Source organism: Elgaria multicarinata, chromosome 6 (assembly GCF_023053635.1).
Source record: "Elgaria multicarinata webbii isolate HBS135686 ecotype San Diego chromosome 6, rElgMul1.1.pri, whole genome shotgun sequence".
Taxonomy (NCBI): Eukaryota; Metazoa; Chordata; class Lepidosauria; order Squamata; family Anguidae; genus Elgaria; species Elgaria multicarinata.
The window spans coordinates 93,069,438-93,084,186 of NC_086176.1; the positions used below are offsets into that span (position 1 = coordinate 93,069,438).

A 14,749-nucleotide genomic window follows, 5' to 3' on the forward strand; every position below is an offset into this window, starting at 1 on the left:
GAATGGGGTTTTATTCATCTGAGCCGGGCTTGTTAGCAATCCTAAGAAGGAGGCCCAGAGCCAGTGACAGGAGTTGTAAGTCTTTGTTCAAAGAACAGTAGCTATGGCTCTCTTAAGGCCCTTTCGGGCCTGGGTTTGGATGAAAATGGAGCAGCCTGACGCAGCTTCACAACATGCTGCAAAAAGACTGTAGACATGAAGACTGTATAGGCCGATTTCCCTCAACCTGGTGCCCCCAGTTGTTTTGGAATACAACTCCCAGCATTCTTGACCATTGGCTATGCTGGCTGGAGCTGATGGGAACTGAAGTTCAGAACACCTGGAGGGCCCCAGATTGACAGAGGCAGAGGCTTTATGGCCTGATGAATGGAGCTGCAGTGGAGCCACAAGCCAGCTGAAATGACTCGCCTTGGTGAAGGTTCAGGGAATTGTTACTAACGTCACGTGTAGGAGGAAGTGGGTGCCCCACCAGATATCTTTCAGCCTTCAGCTAGAGCTACTCTTAAATTAAAATGGACTTCAGTGTAAATAACAATTTTGGATTGCGCCTTGTTGTTACAAATACCTGGTTATGGAAGGTTATATTCACATATATATGTGAAACAGAAGTGGCAATACTTTTTCGCTTGTCTGTTCTTTTTAAATCAATGGTGTTGTGAATATGCTTTTATTGGATATGCTTTTATTCTTGTTTTTTGTAGTTTTTTTTAGTATCTGTGTTATTTTTTTGCAGTCCCCCCTTTTGTTTCATTCTGTTAGAATTGCAAATACAATTTAGAGAGCGAGAGAAAAATACTTGGTTATGTATGGTAATCATGACATCAGACTGTATGTGACGACATTCAGTTCTCTGCCACCTGAACAAATTCCTTGTACCCTTGTCAGTTGCACTTTTGTCAGTGGTAGGTATTAAGGATTTTAGCTGTTATCTCTGCTGTAATTTGTTGAATGGGGCGTGGGGGTGAATATTTACACCAAGTTCACTTTTCATTTAGCGCTTGTATTTATATATTATACCAAACCTAAAGAATTAGCACCACCTAGTGCCTACTTGAGTCACACATACAGTTCCACAACTGTGTTGTTTGTTGCAGCAGGAAGACAGAGGTTCATCAGACGCTCGCTACTGCCCACTTACAGATGCGCACATGTCCTTTAGACGACGACGCCTGCTTCATGCAGGCTTCCTGTTGCTTCCGTTTGTTTTTCCATAGCAAAATAGACCCCTTTTACTCTGAATACTTTTTTAAAAAAAACCAAAAACACGGAATGTGCCATGATCTCCTGCTATATGCAGGAAAATTGGTGCAATAAAAACAGCCCCTGAATGGGCCATGTGGTCTTTGTTTACTTCCACTTTCCCCTCTGGGAAGAAAGAGGAAGTAATGCGGGACAAAAGCAGAGGCAGAGAAGTGACAATAAGGAAACGCCCTTTCCCCCCATGTGTTGACCCTCTAAAACTTTGCTGTTGCATTTTAGAGACTTGGGTGTTTCCAGACAAGGTTTTTATGTGCAAGTACCCTGTCTCATACCTGAAATGTTATGAGGGATCTAGATGACATCATCTTCTATCTGTAACCCACCAGTGTTTTCTCACCACTTCTTAGTCTTTTTGTTCCAAAAATAAAACACATCATTATTGAGACTGTAAAGCATTATAATGTCTTTGGATCAGGAAGCCAGATTCCAGCTGGATATCAGGAAAAACTTCCTGACTATTAGAGTGGTACGACAATGGAACTAATGACCTGGGGAGGTAGCGGGCTCTCTCACACTAGAGGCATTCAAGAGGCAGCTGGACAGCCATCTGTCAGGGATGCTTTAAGGTTGATTCCTGCAATGAGCAGGGGGTTGGACTTGATGGCCTTGTAGGCCCCTTCCAACTCTACTATTCTATGATTCTATGATCAGTAGCACCGGGAGCTGTCTGTTTGGAAACCATCTTCTGAGCCAAACTACACATATATTTAAACCTAGACAGCTGCTGCTTGTAGTGAAAATTAGCTTCAGATATGGAGCAGAGAAACTGCAGGGTTCCAGACATGTGTTAACTGTTGCAAATAAATGTCTGGAGCCTGGGATGTAGATGGGTGGGTGAGAAGTGGATTGCAGTGGGAAAGCATAGTATAATGAATAAGTTAAGCATCCCTTTACCCACCCCAAACCATCCTCTTCCAGAGCAGCTTTTTACTATAAGAAACAGCTGTTAGGGTGCAAATGCAGGTGCCTCTTCAAAACATATGGTTTGGTCCTCATGTCTGTGATTCAGAAATCTAGTATGGTCATGAGGGCTCTGATGAAATTCCTCTGCCTATGTGGGCTCTTCCCCCCACACTATCATTTCAGTAAAGAGAGTAGGTCCTTGCTTAAAGAATACAAAAACTGCTCCCTCCATTGAAATAAATGGGAAACTCTTCAGGTGTATGAACTCCTTCTGTACAGTGCAGCATACAAAATTCTAGATCACGGTGATGGGATTTCTATTTGTAGATATATTTTTAGTCTGATTCAGCACATCAGAGACCTCTATGCCATACTCATCTCCAATAACAAACAACAGTTGATTAGTTTAACATCAGATCAGTAGACTAACATGGCACACCTCCCTCTTTCAATGCTTGCCCACCCCGTTATCTTTCCTATCATTCTCTTATCTGGATTATACAAACTGCTGAATGACATTGGTAGCAAATGATGGAAATATAAGAACATAAGAAGAGACATGCTGTATCAGACTAAAGGTCCATTTAGTCCAGCATTCTGTTCACACAATCAGATGCCCACAGGAAACCCACAAGCAGGACATGAGTGCAACAGCACCTTCCCACCCAAGTCCCCCATCAACTGGTATACATAGTCATGCTGCCTCTGGTACTGGAAGTAGCATAGAGCCATCAGGACTAGCAGCCAGGGCCGGTGCTACCATTAAGGCCAACTAGGCAGCCGCCTAGGGCGCAGACATCAGAGGGGTGCAGACTGCCCCCTCTCCCCACTCCTGGGGTCGGAGGTTTTGGAGGGTGGGGGCTTGGCTTGCATGTGCCCCCGCACGGCCAGCCTTTTCCTGTAGCTGCAATCAGAGGCCCCGGAGAGACGCTGCTCGTTTCCACTGTGTATGTGTGTGTGTGTGTGTGTGTGTGTGTTGCTTGTTGCAAAATCCTCGGAGATGACATGGAGGAGATGGAAGAGAAGCAGGCCGGAGGACAGCCGAAGGCTCTGGACAGTGCAGGTGACACCCCCTCACACACACCACCATGAGGTACCCCCCTCCCTGCCTGTGCCCAGAGCTCGCCTTGCCTAGAGCGCAAAATAGTCTGGCACTGGCCCTGCTAGCAGCCACTGATAGCGTTATCCTCCATGAATTTGTCCGATCCCCTTTCAAAGCTATCCAAAACGGCGGCAATCATGACATCTTGTGGAAGTGAATTCCATAGTTTAACTATGAGCTGTGCGAAGAATATTGTGGATGCCATTGTGGTGTGTTCCCCTTTCAGTGCCCCAGCTGTGACCAACAGCAGCACTGAAAACATCCTTGGAAAACCAAGCCTCTCCTATCCCTTCCCTGGGCCATTCTGTCACTAACACCAAATAGTGGCCTGTCCCAATTGCACAGGCTGCACTATCTTTGCAAAGGTCCTGAGCACCTTTTGTTGATGGGCAGTGCAGGCTAAAGCTCTTATATATGAAGGAGGTAATAGGAGTAATAGGGTAATAGGAGTGAAGTGTGTGTGTGTGTGTGTGTGTGTGTGTGTGTGTGTGTGCCGGGGGTGTTTATGTGAGGAAGAAATCTGACGGCGGCAGTTGCCCAATTAAAGCTTTCTCTCTTGGGTGATGAGAAGAATCCTGGCAGAATTAGACTGTCTCGTGTGTCACGGCAAAGAGAAGTTTAAGGCAGAAAGGGGGCAAGAGTCACTGTCTGACCTCAGGTCTTTATACACATGGGAACATCTAGGCAAAAAAGAAATGTTGAAAAGAACAGCTCTCCCATGTTTCTGTTCTGTGTTCTCTGTTAGGAAGGGCCAGGGTTATGTGCCGTTCTATTGTGTATAACCTCTTACCTGTCGTTGTTTAACCGCACTCTCCTATTCCCCAAAACCTCAAACTGTCACCACTTTGTTCCCAAAACCAGTTAAAGTTCCTAAGTGACAAGGCCGTAGTTAGGTGTCACAGCATTTACAAAAAGCCAAGCTCTTGAAACACGGAAATAAGAAACTAAGGGCCTGAGGAACTGTACACTACCCACATAATAAACAACCGTCATTCTTTTAAGGACAAAGAAATGCGTATTTCATCACAATGCAAGAACCAGATGTTTCTATTCCAGTCTTGATTATTATTTGGCAAGAGTGGTGAGCCATTCATTCATTATGGACTAGTTTTATGGAAATCTAAGGTCCCCTAATGTGATTAAGGGAATTGTCTTCAGCAAAACAATTAACTTGTAAGGAGGTTGTCATGATGAGTGTGGCTTCTTGTCAAATTGCCTGCTTTTTGGATGGGTGCGTTTGTACCCAACCATATTTCCCGAGACTTAGATTGAGTTACATATGTAGAATCACAGAATAGTAGAGTTGGAAGGGGCCTATAAGGCTGTCAAGTCCAACCCCCTGCTCATTGCAGGAATCTACTTTAAAGCATGCCTGACAGATGTCTGTCCAGCTGCCTCTTGAATGACTCTAGTGTGGGACAGCCCACGTCCTCCCTAGGCAATTGGTTCCATTGTTGTACCGCTCTAACAGTCAGGAAGTTTTCCCTGATGTCCAGCCGGAATCTGGCTTCCTTTAACTTGAGCCCATTATTCTGTGTCTTGCATTCTGGGAGGATCAAGAAGAGATCCTGGCCCTCCTCTGTGTGACAACCTTTCAAGTATTTGAAGAGTGCTATCATGTCTCCCCTCAGCGTTCTCTTCTCCAGGCTAAACATGCCCAGTTCTTTCAATCTTTTCTCATAAGGCTTTGTTTCCAGACCCCTGAGCATCCTCGTTGCCCTCCTCTGAACACGCTCCAGCTTGTCTGCATCCTTCTTGAAGTGTGGTGCCCTGAACTGAATGCAATACTCAAGATGAGGGGAACCAGTACCTCGTGTGATTTGGAAGCTATACTGCTATTAATGCAGCCCAAAATAGCATTTGCTTTTTTTGCAGCTACACCACACTGTTGGCTGATATTCAGCTTGTGATCTACAAGAATTCCAAAATCCTTCTCGTTCATAGTATTGCTGAGCCAAGAATCTCCCATCTTGTAACTGTGCATTTGGTTTCTTTTTCCTAGGTGTAGAACTTGGCATTTATCCCTAATAAATTTCATTCTGTTGTTTTCAGCCCAGTGTTCCAGCCTATTAAGATCACTTTGAAGTTTGTTTCTGTCTTCCAGGGTATTAGCTATAACACACACAGACTTTAAATTAATTAAAAACAAAAAGTCTCAAATTAAGGGCGCAATCCTGTTGGTTGTACCATCAATGATCGGAAGCCCCCAAACACGGAGGCTTCTGATCATCCACTCTGCAATGCAGTGGCAGAGGAGATCTTCAACTCCATGTCTTCTTGCCCCTCATTTTTTCACTAGACTGGTGTTTTTGCCCATCTAGTGATGGGGCTTAAGAGAGGGAGGGAAGGAGGCTAGAGAATCCTCGAGATAGCTCGTTTCCTGGCCTCTCCAGTTTCCTCAACACCAACCGTAACAGCCCTTCCCCCCACTCTCCAAGATCGATCATAAGGAAACCTTTACTGGGTTGGATCCAGGATCTGCCTTCCACGAGAGCATGGGACCTTCCAGGAGAGGAGGATGGGCTCCACTTGCAAAAGGCCCCTCTGCCTGATTTTTGGGGATCTCCCCATGCTACAGGAGGCTGTCTATACGTGGGCGAAGCCCCGTGGTAGCTGTGGATCTGTGCTGAGTTAATTAGATGATGCAGGCGCAGCTTCGCAGCCACTGCAGGGCTTCCCCGTGATGCTGTAGTTTGAAAAAGTCAGGGATTTACCCCCAACTTTTTCAAACAGAGCTATGTCAATACAGTGCTCCCTCCATCTGATATCACTCCAGGGCCAATCTGGGGTCAACTGGGGGTGGTGCCTGGTGGAAGGCGACCAGCGATTGGTAGCCTTCCACCAGGAAGAGGACAGGGGCGGTTCTGGTACCCAGATGGCTTCCCAGAAATCTCACGCTCCTCCTGGGCGTTGAGATTACTCAATGCTGCCCCAAGAGAGGGAAAGTGCAGGATTTGAGAGGGAGGTGGTGCCAATCTGGCACCGTGAATACAGCCCCCAGATCACCTCATTCAGCAAGTCCTCCTGATTCTCTGTGCAATATTTTCAAGCGCTGGAGGGTCTGCTCTGGGTCACAGACAACCACTTCCACACTGTAAAGTTATAATAACAATAACAATAACAATAATAATCTCTAGCTGTTGTAAACTGGACTATTCCAATATGGTTAAGGCTAATGCAAGGTATGAGTTGTATCCAATGTTAATTTAACTCAGGGATAGTCAATTTATGACCCTCCAGATGCTTTGGCCGACAACTCTCTTACTGGCTGGGGTATGCCGGGAGTTGTAGGATTTTTTTCTGCCTAAACGTGTATAGGATCGTGCCCTTAGCTATTGCACATTCTCTGAGGGTGCACTTTAGGTAGCCAACCACACACAAGAGGGGAGACAGGAGCAAGCTTGGGGAAATCCCAAGGTTTGCAGAAATACAAAAAGCAGGGTGGGGGTGGAAATAATCCCATGAGGACTGAGCATAACCAGCGGGGATGGATTGCTGGGGTCCTGAAAACTGAGTGGGATTGGGGATGGAACGGAGTGTTCTGGAAGTGGGCATGGCTGGCATGCTGGAACCCTGAACAGGAGCCCTCCACGCGGCAACATTTTGTTGCAGGCCCCTGTTGTCAAATCAATCTGCCAGTTTGTTGTTGATATAATTGTAGGAAATATGAAAAGGGAGCATCATGACCAATAAATAAATAAATAAATGCTCTTAAAGTACAACGCACTTTCCCACGTTTGACCTAGAACGGGCGCTTTGGGCTCTCTCTCCAGCCGCCCGTCTAACGACACCCCCGGCCCACGGGAAGAAAGCTTCACCTAGGATCCGTTAGGGAAGCGGCCGAGGCAGCCGGTCCCTTCCTCCCTCCCTTCCCCGCTTCTCGGCCCGCCAGCGCGCTCTTTGGCGCTGTTATTCACGGCTCTACCCGCGCTGCCCCGCGGCGGACAATGGAGGAGTCTCCCTATTGCGGGGCCGAAGCGGGGCTTTTGCCCGGGCTCCGCGGCCTCCCAACAGCCGATGGGGGAAGACCCCGCCGAACGTTGCGCGCCGCCGCGTTCCAACGAAGGGAAACCTGCTTTCGTCAGAGGGTCAGGCGGCCAATCAGGCGCCGGGGCCAGGGATTCCCGCTCCACTTGCCGCTTGTTCGGTCTCTTTAAATGATTCCGTCGAGGAGAGTCTTCAGTGGGGTCTGGCAAGAGGGGAACGCAGCGGGGGGATTCCCTACGGAGCCGTCGCCTGCTGTGGGGAGACAGCAAGCTAGCAGACGGGGCTTGAAGCTAGATGTAGGGGCGGGGGGCGGCGCAGAACACGACACCCCAGCGAAGGCATATGGAGGAACAGCAGGCAAAACCCGAGGCTCCAGCTGTCTGGAAAAAACATTCCTTCATCGCAGCCTAAGGGGCAGGATTCCATCTAGTGGGGGCGGATCATCAGGAAAGAGAAGTGATTGTTCAACTCCAGCAAAACGAACTAAATAACAAGCCACCAGACCCTCTTCAGGCATGGAGTGGAAGTTAGAAAGATCCGCAGCCCAGAAGGTCAAGACGGATGAAGATGTGTTGTGGGTAAATCCACCCCCTGTTCAGTCCTGCTCTCCCGCTCACCATCACAGCCGGGCTGTCTTTTAAACCAAAACACACCCCGGGAGTAGATAGAGAGTGATCTGAGTGTGTCATGTTAGCACCGTGCCCAGGAAGGTGGCCAGATGAAAACTCCAGTCCTTAAGGCTGCAATCCTGGGCATACATATTTTAACTCCATTCAGTATAGTGGGGCTTACTTCTGAGTAAACAGGCAATTGGATCTTTGTGGTGTCAGAAACACTTTGGAGATCAGGATGGGGGAAAATAAATGGCTGTGCCAATTAACTGTTTTGATGAGTGAGCGTTATCAGGGTGTCTGTCTCAATCCTTCAAAATAAGCACCAGGATATATAAAAAAGTATCAATGCAGGTAATACCCTGCATATGGAGGAACTTATTTCTCCTTCCTGATCTAGGCATCTTTCCCAGTTAGTTATGTAGGACATTTATTTGTGTAAGATTGCAAAAGGCCTTTACAGGCCTTCTTTTTCCCATGGTTCCAGCTTTTTCTGAGCTGGAACCATGGGAAGTGTAGAAGGACTGGGCAGTTTTTGGATCTGAACAACTATGGAATCTGGTTTGTCACGATGAGTCATTAAGAATATAGATTGACTTTTGTTTGGTTCACATCTGATTCTTAGAGATCGAACGACATAATTGAATATCTCTGTATGTTTGCTTTAAAGGCAAAAATCATGAAAGCGCTTGGAACAGATCTCAGAAAGATCAGGAAACCACATCTACAGACGCTGACTAAGGTGAGTGTTTACGAGACTGCAGAATTGCCCCTTGAAGCTGCAAAACTTGTCTGCAAAACTTTATGTCCTCATGAAGAGAACACAGAGAACGAAAATAGTAGAAAGCAGAGGTAATTAGCACTCCTGCTATTGGCGTGAGCCTGATAGGGGTTCTGGAGAGCTACTGTCCCTATTATATACAGATAATAGACTGTATCATAGTGGGGTGACCAGGTGCAAAGGCAAACATGGCTCCTGTCCCTTGAATTGCTGTGTAGAGCAGGGCATTATATCAGCAGCTGAAGCTTTCCTGCTCCTTTCCTCACAAGACAAGCTGCTTTTGCTGATACAATTATTGGTGTTACAGGAGCCATTTTCTCAGTTACATCTCACCACTTCAGATCGCACTGGTGTGAACATAAAGGAGAGCCCTGCTGGACCAGATCAAAGGTCTGACTAGTCTCGTATCCTGTTTCCGACAGGGGCCAGTCAGATCCCTTTGGGAAGCCAAAAAGCAGGGCACGAGAAGCTTTGATATATAAATAGCCATCATGGAGCCACGGATCTCCTCCATGAATTTATCTAATCCCATTTTAGTGGTGTGTAAACTGGTGGCCCTCACTGCATCTTGTGGTCGTGAACTCCAAAATGTTAAATGTATGTTGTGTGAAGAAGTTCTTCCTTTTGTCTGTTCTGAATTTCCAGCCAACCAATTCTACAGTATCACCCGTAATCCTAATATTATGAAAGAGGGAGAAAGAAGTTTCTCTGGGTTGTATCCAATGTTAGTTCTACTTAAGAGTAAACCCATTGAACTGAATGGAACTTAAGTTAGATTAACAATCCTCTAGTTATACCATGCATAATTTTATAAAACTTTGCTATCTCCCTCTTATGACATATCATGTTCCATTAAGACCAGTCTGCTCCAAAACCCTTAAGGGAGAGAAATAAATTATCCAAGAGGGAAACCTAATGAAACAGTGGATATTTTGAGTATGATATTTACTTGAAAGAGGTTAATAATGTTTCTCATTACATGCAAGATGTATTGGAGTATCAGCAGGCATTTCTCAAACGTTTCTCTGTGAAAATCACATTTGTTTTGAAAATTGCATTTGCTCCGACCAATTTCAAAATCATTTGCTCCAATTTTTAAGTGCAATTCAGACATTATAAGCAAAGGGGAGTCAAATTAAAGGAACACTGTAGACCTGGCATTTTGGGAGAAGACGTACAATTGAGTGTGTTAACAGCACAAAAGATATGGGCATTTATTATGGGAAAGAGTCAGAGATCTGAACTAATTTTGTGTTGCAAATGAGAAGGAACAGGAATGTGTCACTTTGGCAGTGCAATACTAGCTGGCTGTTTGAATGTAAGTGTTTTACAGCTGCTGGTTGCACGCCACACTGCTGCATTCAAAGAACTGCAAAAGTAATGGAAGTGTGTCCCCTTGTGGACACTACAGGGATGTTCATCTGGAGACTTCTTGGACATTTAAAAATTGCAGATTAATGATCCTGGCACTGTACTCAGAATCCCTCATTCTATTAACATATATACCTCAAAATTAGGGTATTTTATCATTGTACCCCATCCTGACACAGGGTAGTTAAATGATGGTAAAAGGGAACTAACCCACATTAAATGATCTTGCATGTGCAATCCTGGTTGTTTAGAGTTTTAAAATTCCCTTTAAGTGATTTGACAGTCAATGGGTGTCCCCCTCCCTTCCCCATAAAGATGTGTTACATCATTGGGATTATGTCACTAGGAAAATGAGTAATTGGTTTTATGTTTTTTTAATTAGTATATGTTACTCATGTTGCAAACTTATTTTATATCATGTTTTTATACTGTTTGTTTTATACTGAATGGTTTTAATTTTTGTGAACTGCCCAGGGAGCGGTTGGGTGGTATAAAAATGCAATAATAAATACATACATAAATAAACTGCCTTGGATTTTGTGTTGTAAGGTATCTATAGCAGAATATCAAATTTCAAAAATGGATCAACAGTATAAATTTGGTATGAACTATCATTTCCCACCATTTCCACTATTAAAACAGACTTGATTTTAATATGATAAACTTCCCTTTATATTCTATACTCTCTGTGGTGTTTTGCAAAGATTATTAAGAGCTGACTCATATTTAACAAACATTACGTCAAGTGGTACAAAACACTTCTGGGGATTAGTGGAAAGAGGCCAGGACTGCAATTCTCTACATATTTAGGCTGTTTAAACTCCATTGGTTTTAATGGGACTGAAGCAGCCTAAGTTAGTTTAGGATTGCAACCTAGTCAGATAGGAAGAAAAGTGTTCATCTCAAATGGTTTCCTTACGTTTTTCACTTGACATTCCTTTGTAAGATCAGTTTTCCAATTTTTCTAATTCTAGCAATTTATTATTGTCAACCCCAGGGTAATTTGGAGCTAAATGAAGTGACCGAATCCTAGTTTTTTCAGTACATAAAGGCAAGTATCACATCTTTGGGACTGCACCATCAGTCTTGAGATTTTTGGCTAATGTGACTAAAATGGCAGCATCCTTTGGCTTTTGGCTACCTGTAACTGGTAGGCAGTGTAGAATTAGCTGGCTGCTTTGTCTCACTCCAGCAGTCGCTACTGCACTGTTACCCGCTGCAGGAATTGTTTATGGTCGGAGAGAGGGTGCCACGAAGTTGTGTGTGTGGTGGAATGGCAGTGTATTGTTAGCTGGATGAATATTTGAATGACACCAGCTGACATTCAGCTGCCAGCCTACGGCACATATTTTGATCCATCGTTCCACTGCAGGGTTTTGTATAACAAGATCTTCAAAGACTTTCTGCCATTATTTGAGAACACATTTTCATGTGTAGCTCAGCCATCGTCTACCTGGTGCCCTCCGGATCTGTTGGACTAGAACTGGGGGATTATGGGAGTTGTAGTCCAACATATCTACTTTACTCTGGCCTTCCCCTGATTTTATTTTATTTTATTTATTTACTGCAGTTGTCTGTTGTTAGTTTTGTTTTATGCTCCTGTTGCTGTTTTCATTGTGTTTTTACAGTTTTTAAATGCCGCATTGGGTTCCGGTCCTGAAAAGTCAAGAAATGTTTTAAATAAATAAATATAAATCTGGGAACCCACAGGTTGGGAAAGGCTGTTGTAGCTATTTCTTCAACTGCTGTCATGTTGCAGATGTCTGAACGTCACAACATTCTTCGTCAGGCATAGTTCTTTAGTAAAACAAAGGAATATAGTCAGTTTTTGTATGACTGGGTTTAGTCACCTGAAGTGCTTGAAAGATTCTGAGAAGTAGGACCTATCTGATTATATGCTTAGCTCTGTGATGAAAGAACTCAACTTACCTAATTTAAGTGGGTGCATATTTAACAATAAATCCATTGCTCTATATGTAGGGTATCTGCTAATATTGCTGCCATCTAAGCACATTCCTTTACACGTCCTGCTTTGATTTATTTCTGCACTGGACATTCATAATAAGGACCTTTTAAGCCAGACAATGCATGGTCTGAAAGCTTGCAATGATTTCAATTGTTTATTTCAATAAAAGATATTATTTCATGTAATGCCCTTCATCCTAATGTACTCACCTAATTGTGTCATATGTAGTATTCCCTGTGGTGTGATGGTTTGGCAGTGTACTCTTAGTTTGCTGCTGTCTGTATTCCAGCAACTAAATACACTTCCATATTATTATATGACTTTGCATCGCTGTGGAGGCTAATGCCTTAAATTAGTCTCTGTGAGAGAGAATTGCAACAGCTGTCACTGTGTAAACCCCTCCAACGTCTGCAGTTCTGCAAAAATTTGCATTAGATGGTCATTGTATTTCTGCTCAGACCAGTGGTTTTATATGCAATTGTTCTCAGATTTCCCAACTTTGCTTAGCTGGTTGACTCATCTCTTCCAAACTAGTTTGTCTGCTGGATGAATTTACTGCCAGATGGTGGAAGAGAATATATGGGTTTGAGAGTCCTATGCCAATACTGGTGGCAGGGACAGGACCTTGGGTTTTGGTAGCTGAAATCCTCTGTATAAAAATTAGACATAGCCCCTGTGGGTTAAGTAGACTTGGATAGTCTCTCTTTAACACCAAGACATTCAAAAGAAGCAGGGGATTTTAGAAATATGGGCTTCAGAACTACCTGAATGGGGTGGACACTTTTGATCCTGTAATACACCCTTCCCTAACCTGTTGCCTTCCAGATGTTTTGGACTACAACTTCCATCTACCCCACCCAGCATGACTAATGGCGAAGAATTCTGGGAGTTGTAGTCCAAAGCATCTGGAAGGGCACCAGGGGAAGGCAGCCCAGAGAGCTTCAGCTATTGGGCAGTAGAGAAATGCAATAAATAAGTAAATAAATATAACATCTAAGGTGAAAACTCAGCCAGATTATATTTCTCAAGACCTCTGGAACAAGTCTATCTGATGGAGTGGCAGTGGAGGCTGGTGGCTCAATGTCAGTGGGGCTGTGAATCCCCTCCGGGTTTCACTCAGAACCATCCAGAACTCTAAAGGAGCAATCCAAGGTGCAACGGTGACTCTTTTCAGTGGGCCCCTGCTGTGGCAGGGCCCCGACTATGCCAGCCTTTGCTGCCGGCCCTGCGCAAGTTAGTGGCAAGCTTATAAACTTGGTCCCAGCCTTATTGTGATGTGATATTGAGCCACAGTAACTTCATCTGTTGAAAACGTACAGGGTGTAGGGGAATACTAAAGAAAATACTGAGTTTACCGCAAATGCAAATAAATCTATTTACACAGGGCATCGTTGATACAGAGCTTCTGCCTGACGAACACACATCGCAAGTGGATAATCGGGAGTTTCCAATAACCGAGGTACAAATAAGGAGGATTCCTTTGTATGGGGCTCACATTATGAATGGTGTTGGTAACATTCTAGGTTCAAGACAAAATAATGTTGAGAAATACGATTATATAGGGTTTGTGGGTGGATGGGTTGTTTTTTGTTTTGAGCATGCAGAAGAGTTCTCTCCTTGAACATCTTGCTAATGCCTCTTGGTATCTGCTGCCTGAGGCAAGTGCCTTATTCTGGCTAATGGTAGGGCCGGCCCTGTATTCTGGCAAGTAAGAAGTGCTGCATTTGGATTTCACTTGTATGGAATAAAATAAAAACGGTGCCCTTGAGGACATCACTGGACTGGGAGCTAAGTCTACTTTCTTCCCTTGGTGATCTGAACTATTACAAATCAAACCAGCTCATATCTGCAGGGCCCCTGTCCCGGATTCTGTTTATTGGTGATGCTATAGTGAGACAGAATGTTTGGAACTGACTTACTTGATATACAAGTGGGACTAAAACAAAATATTGCTGTTCGGTGTGCTCCTGTTCAGAGTGCCAGCCAGGTGTCATTGCCCTTTTCTAGGGTACTCCATTACATTCCACACCTGTCCCAAGTTTCCCATTTTCCCCTCCGACAGCCAACTTTTCATGTCCTCCATGCTAAGTCCTCATTGGATCCCTTAGGATTATTATTTTTTTACTTTTGCAAACGTTGGGGTTTCCCAGGCCTGCTGATTCCTCTCTCTTGAGTGAGGATGGTGCTGTTTTAGCTATATAAGGATCCACACTTGGAGAATGAGTTCATCTTTAGTATATAAAATTATAACATTTGCCCTTTTTACTCAAGCAGTATCCTCCCAGAATGTATTCAGCGAAATCAATAGAGCACAATATAACATTTTTTTTGTTTGTAAACCAATGTATCAAAACACAAGCTTGGGTTTTTCTTTCTCTTTTAAAAATAAAACATCTTCATAAAACTATTTACATTTTTGTTCCTTTTTTTCCACCATGCATCCATTTCATGCTGTTGTTGATACAAAGCTGGATTTATTTAATAGTATAGTTTTCAACAGAATGATTCAATGACTAGAAAATTTCTCACTGAACTTTTATGCTTGGCAAATGGTATTTTAAGTAACTTGAAAGAATACTTTTTAGATTGGTTAAGGAACAAGCAACTGGGAACTTTTGAGACTTGGGGCATGTCTACACCAGCCCTATATCTTGGGATCATCCCAGGATCATTCCTGTGCATCCAAATGCCACATGGGATCCCGGGAGCAGGCACGGATGATCCCTTCATTTTCCTGGGATAATCCTTAGGTGTAGAAAGGGCCTCAG

At 44.1% G+C, this 14,749-nt stretch overlaps 1 protein-coding gene across 1 annotated transcript in view; it reads left to right on the top strand.

Moving 5' to 3' along the window:
- Positions 1 to 7,767: 7,767 nt before the first annotated feature.
- CDC20B (cell division cycle 20B) overlaps positions 7,768 to 14,749 on the top strand; it is a 34,764-nt gene continuing 27,782 nt past the window's right edge. Inside the window, exons 1-3 of the mRNA XM_063128784.1 lie at positions 7,768 to 7,830; positions 8,534 to 8,605; positions 13,366 to 13,440. Coding sequence (XP_062984854.1) covers positions 7,768 to 7,830; positions 8,534 to 8,605; positions 13,366 to 13,440 — 210 coding nt within the window. The remainder of the gene's footprint in view (positions 7,831 to 8,533; positions 8,606 to 13,365; positions 13,441 to 14,749) is intronic.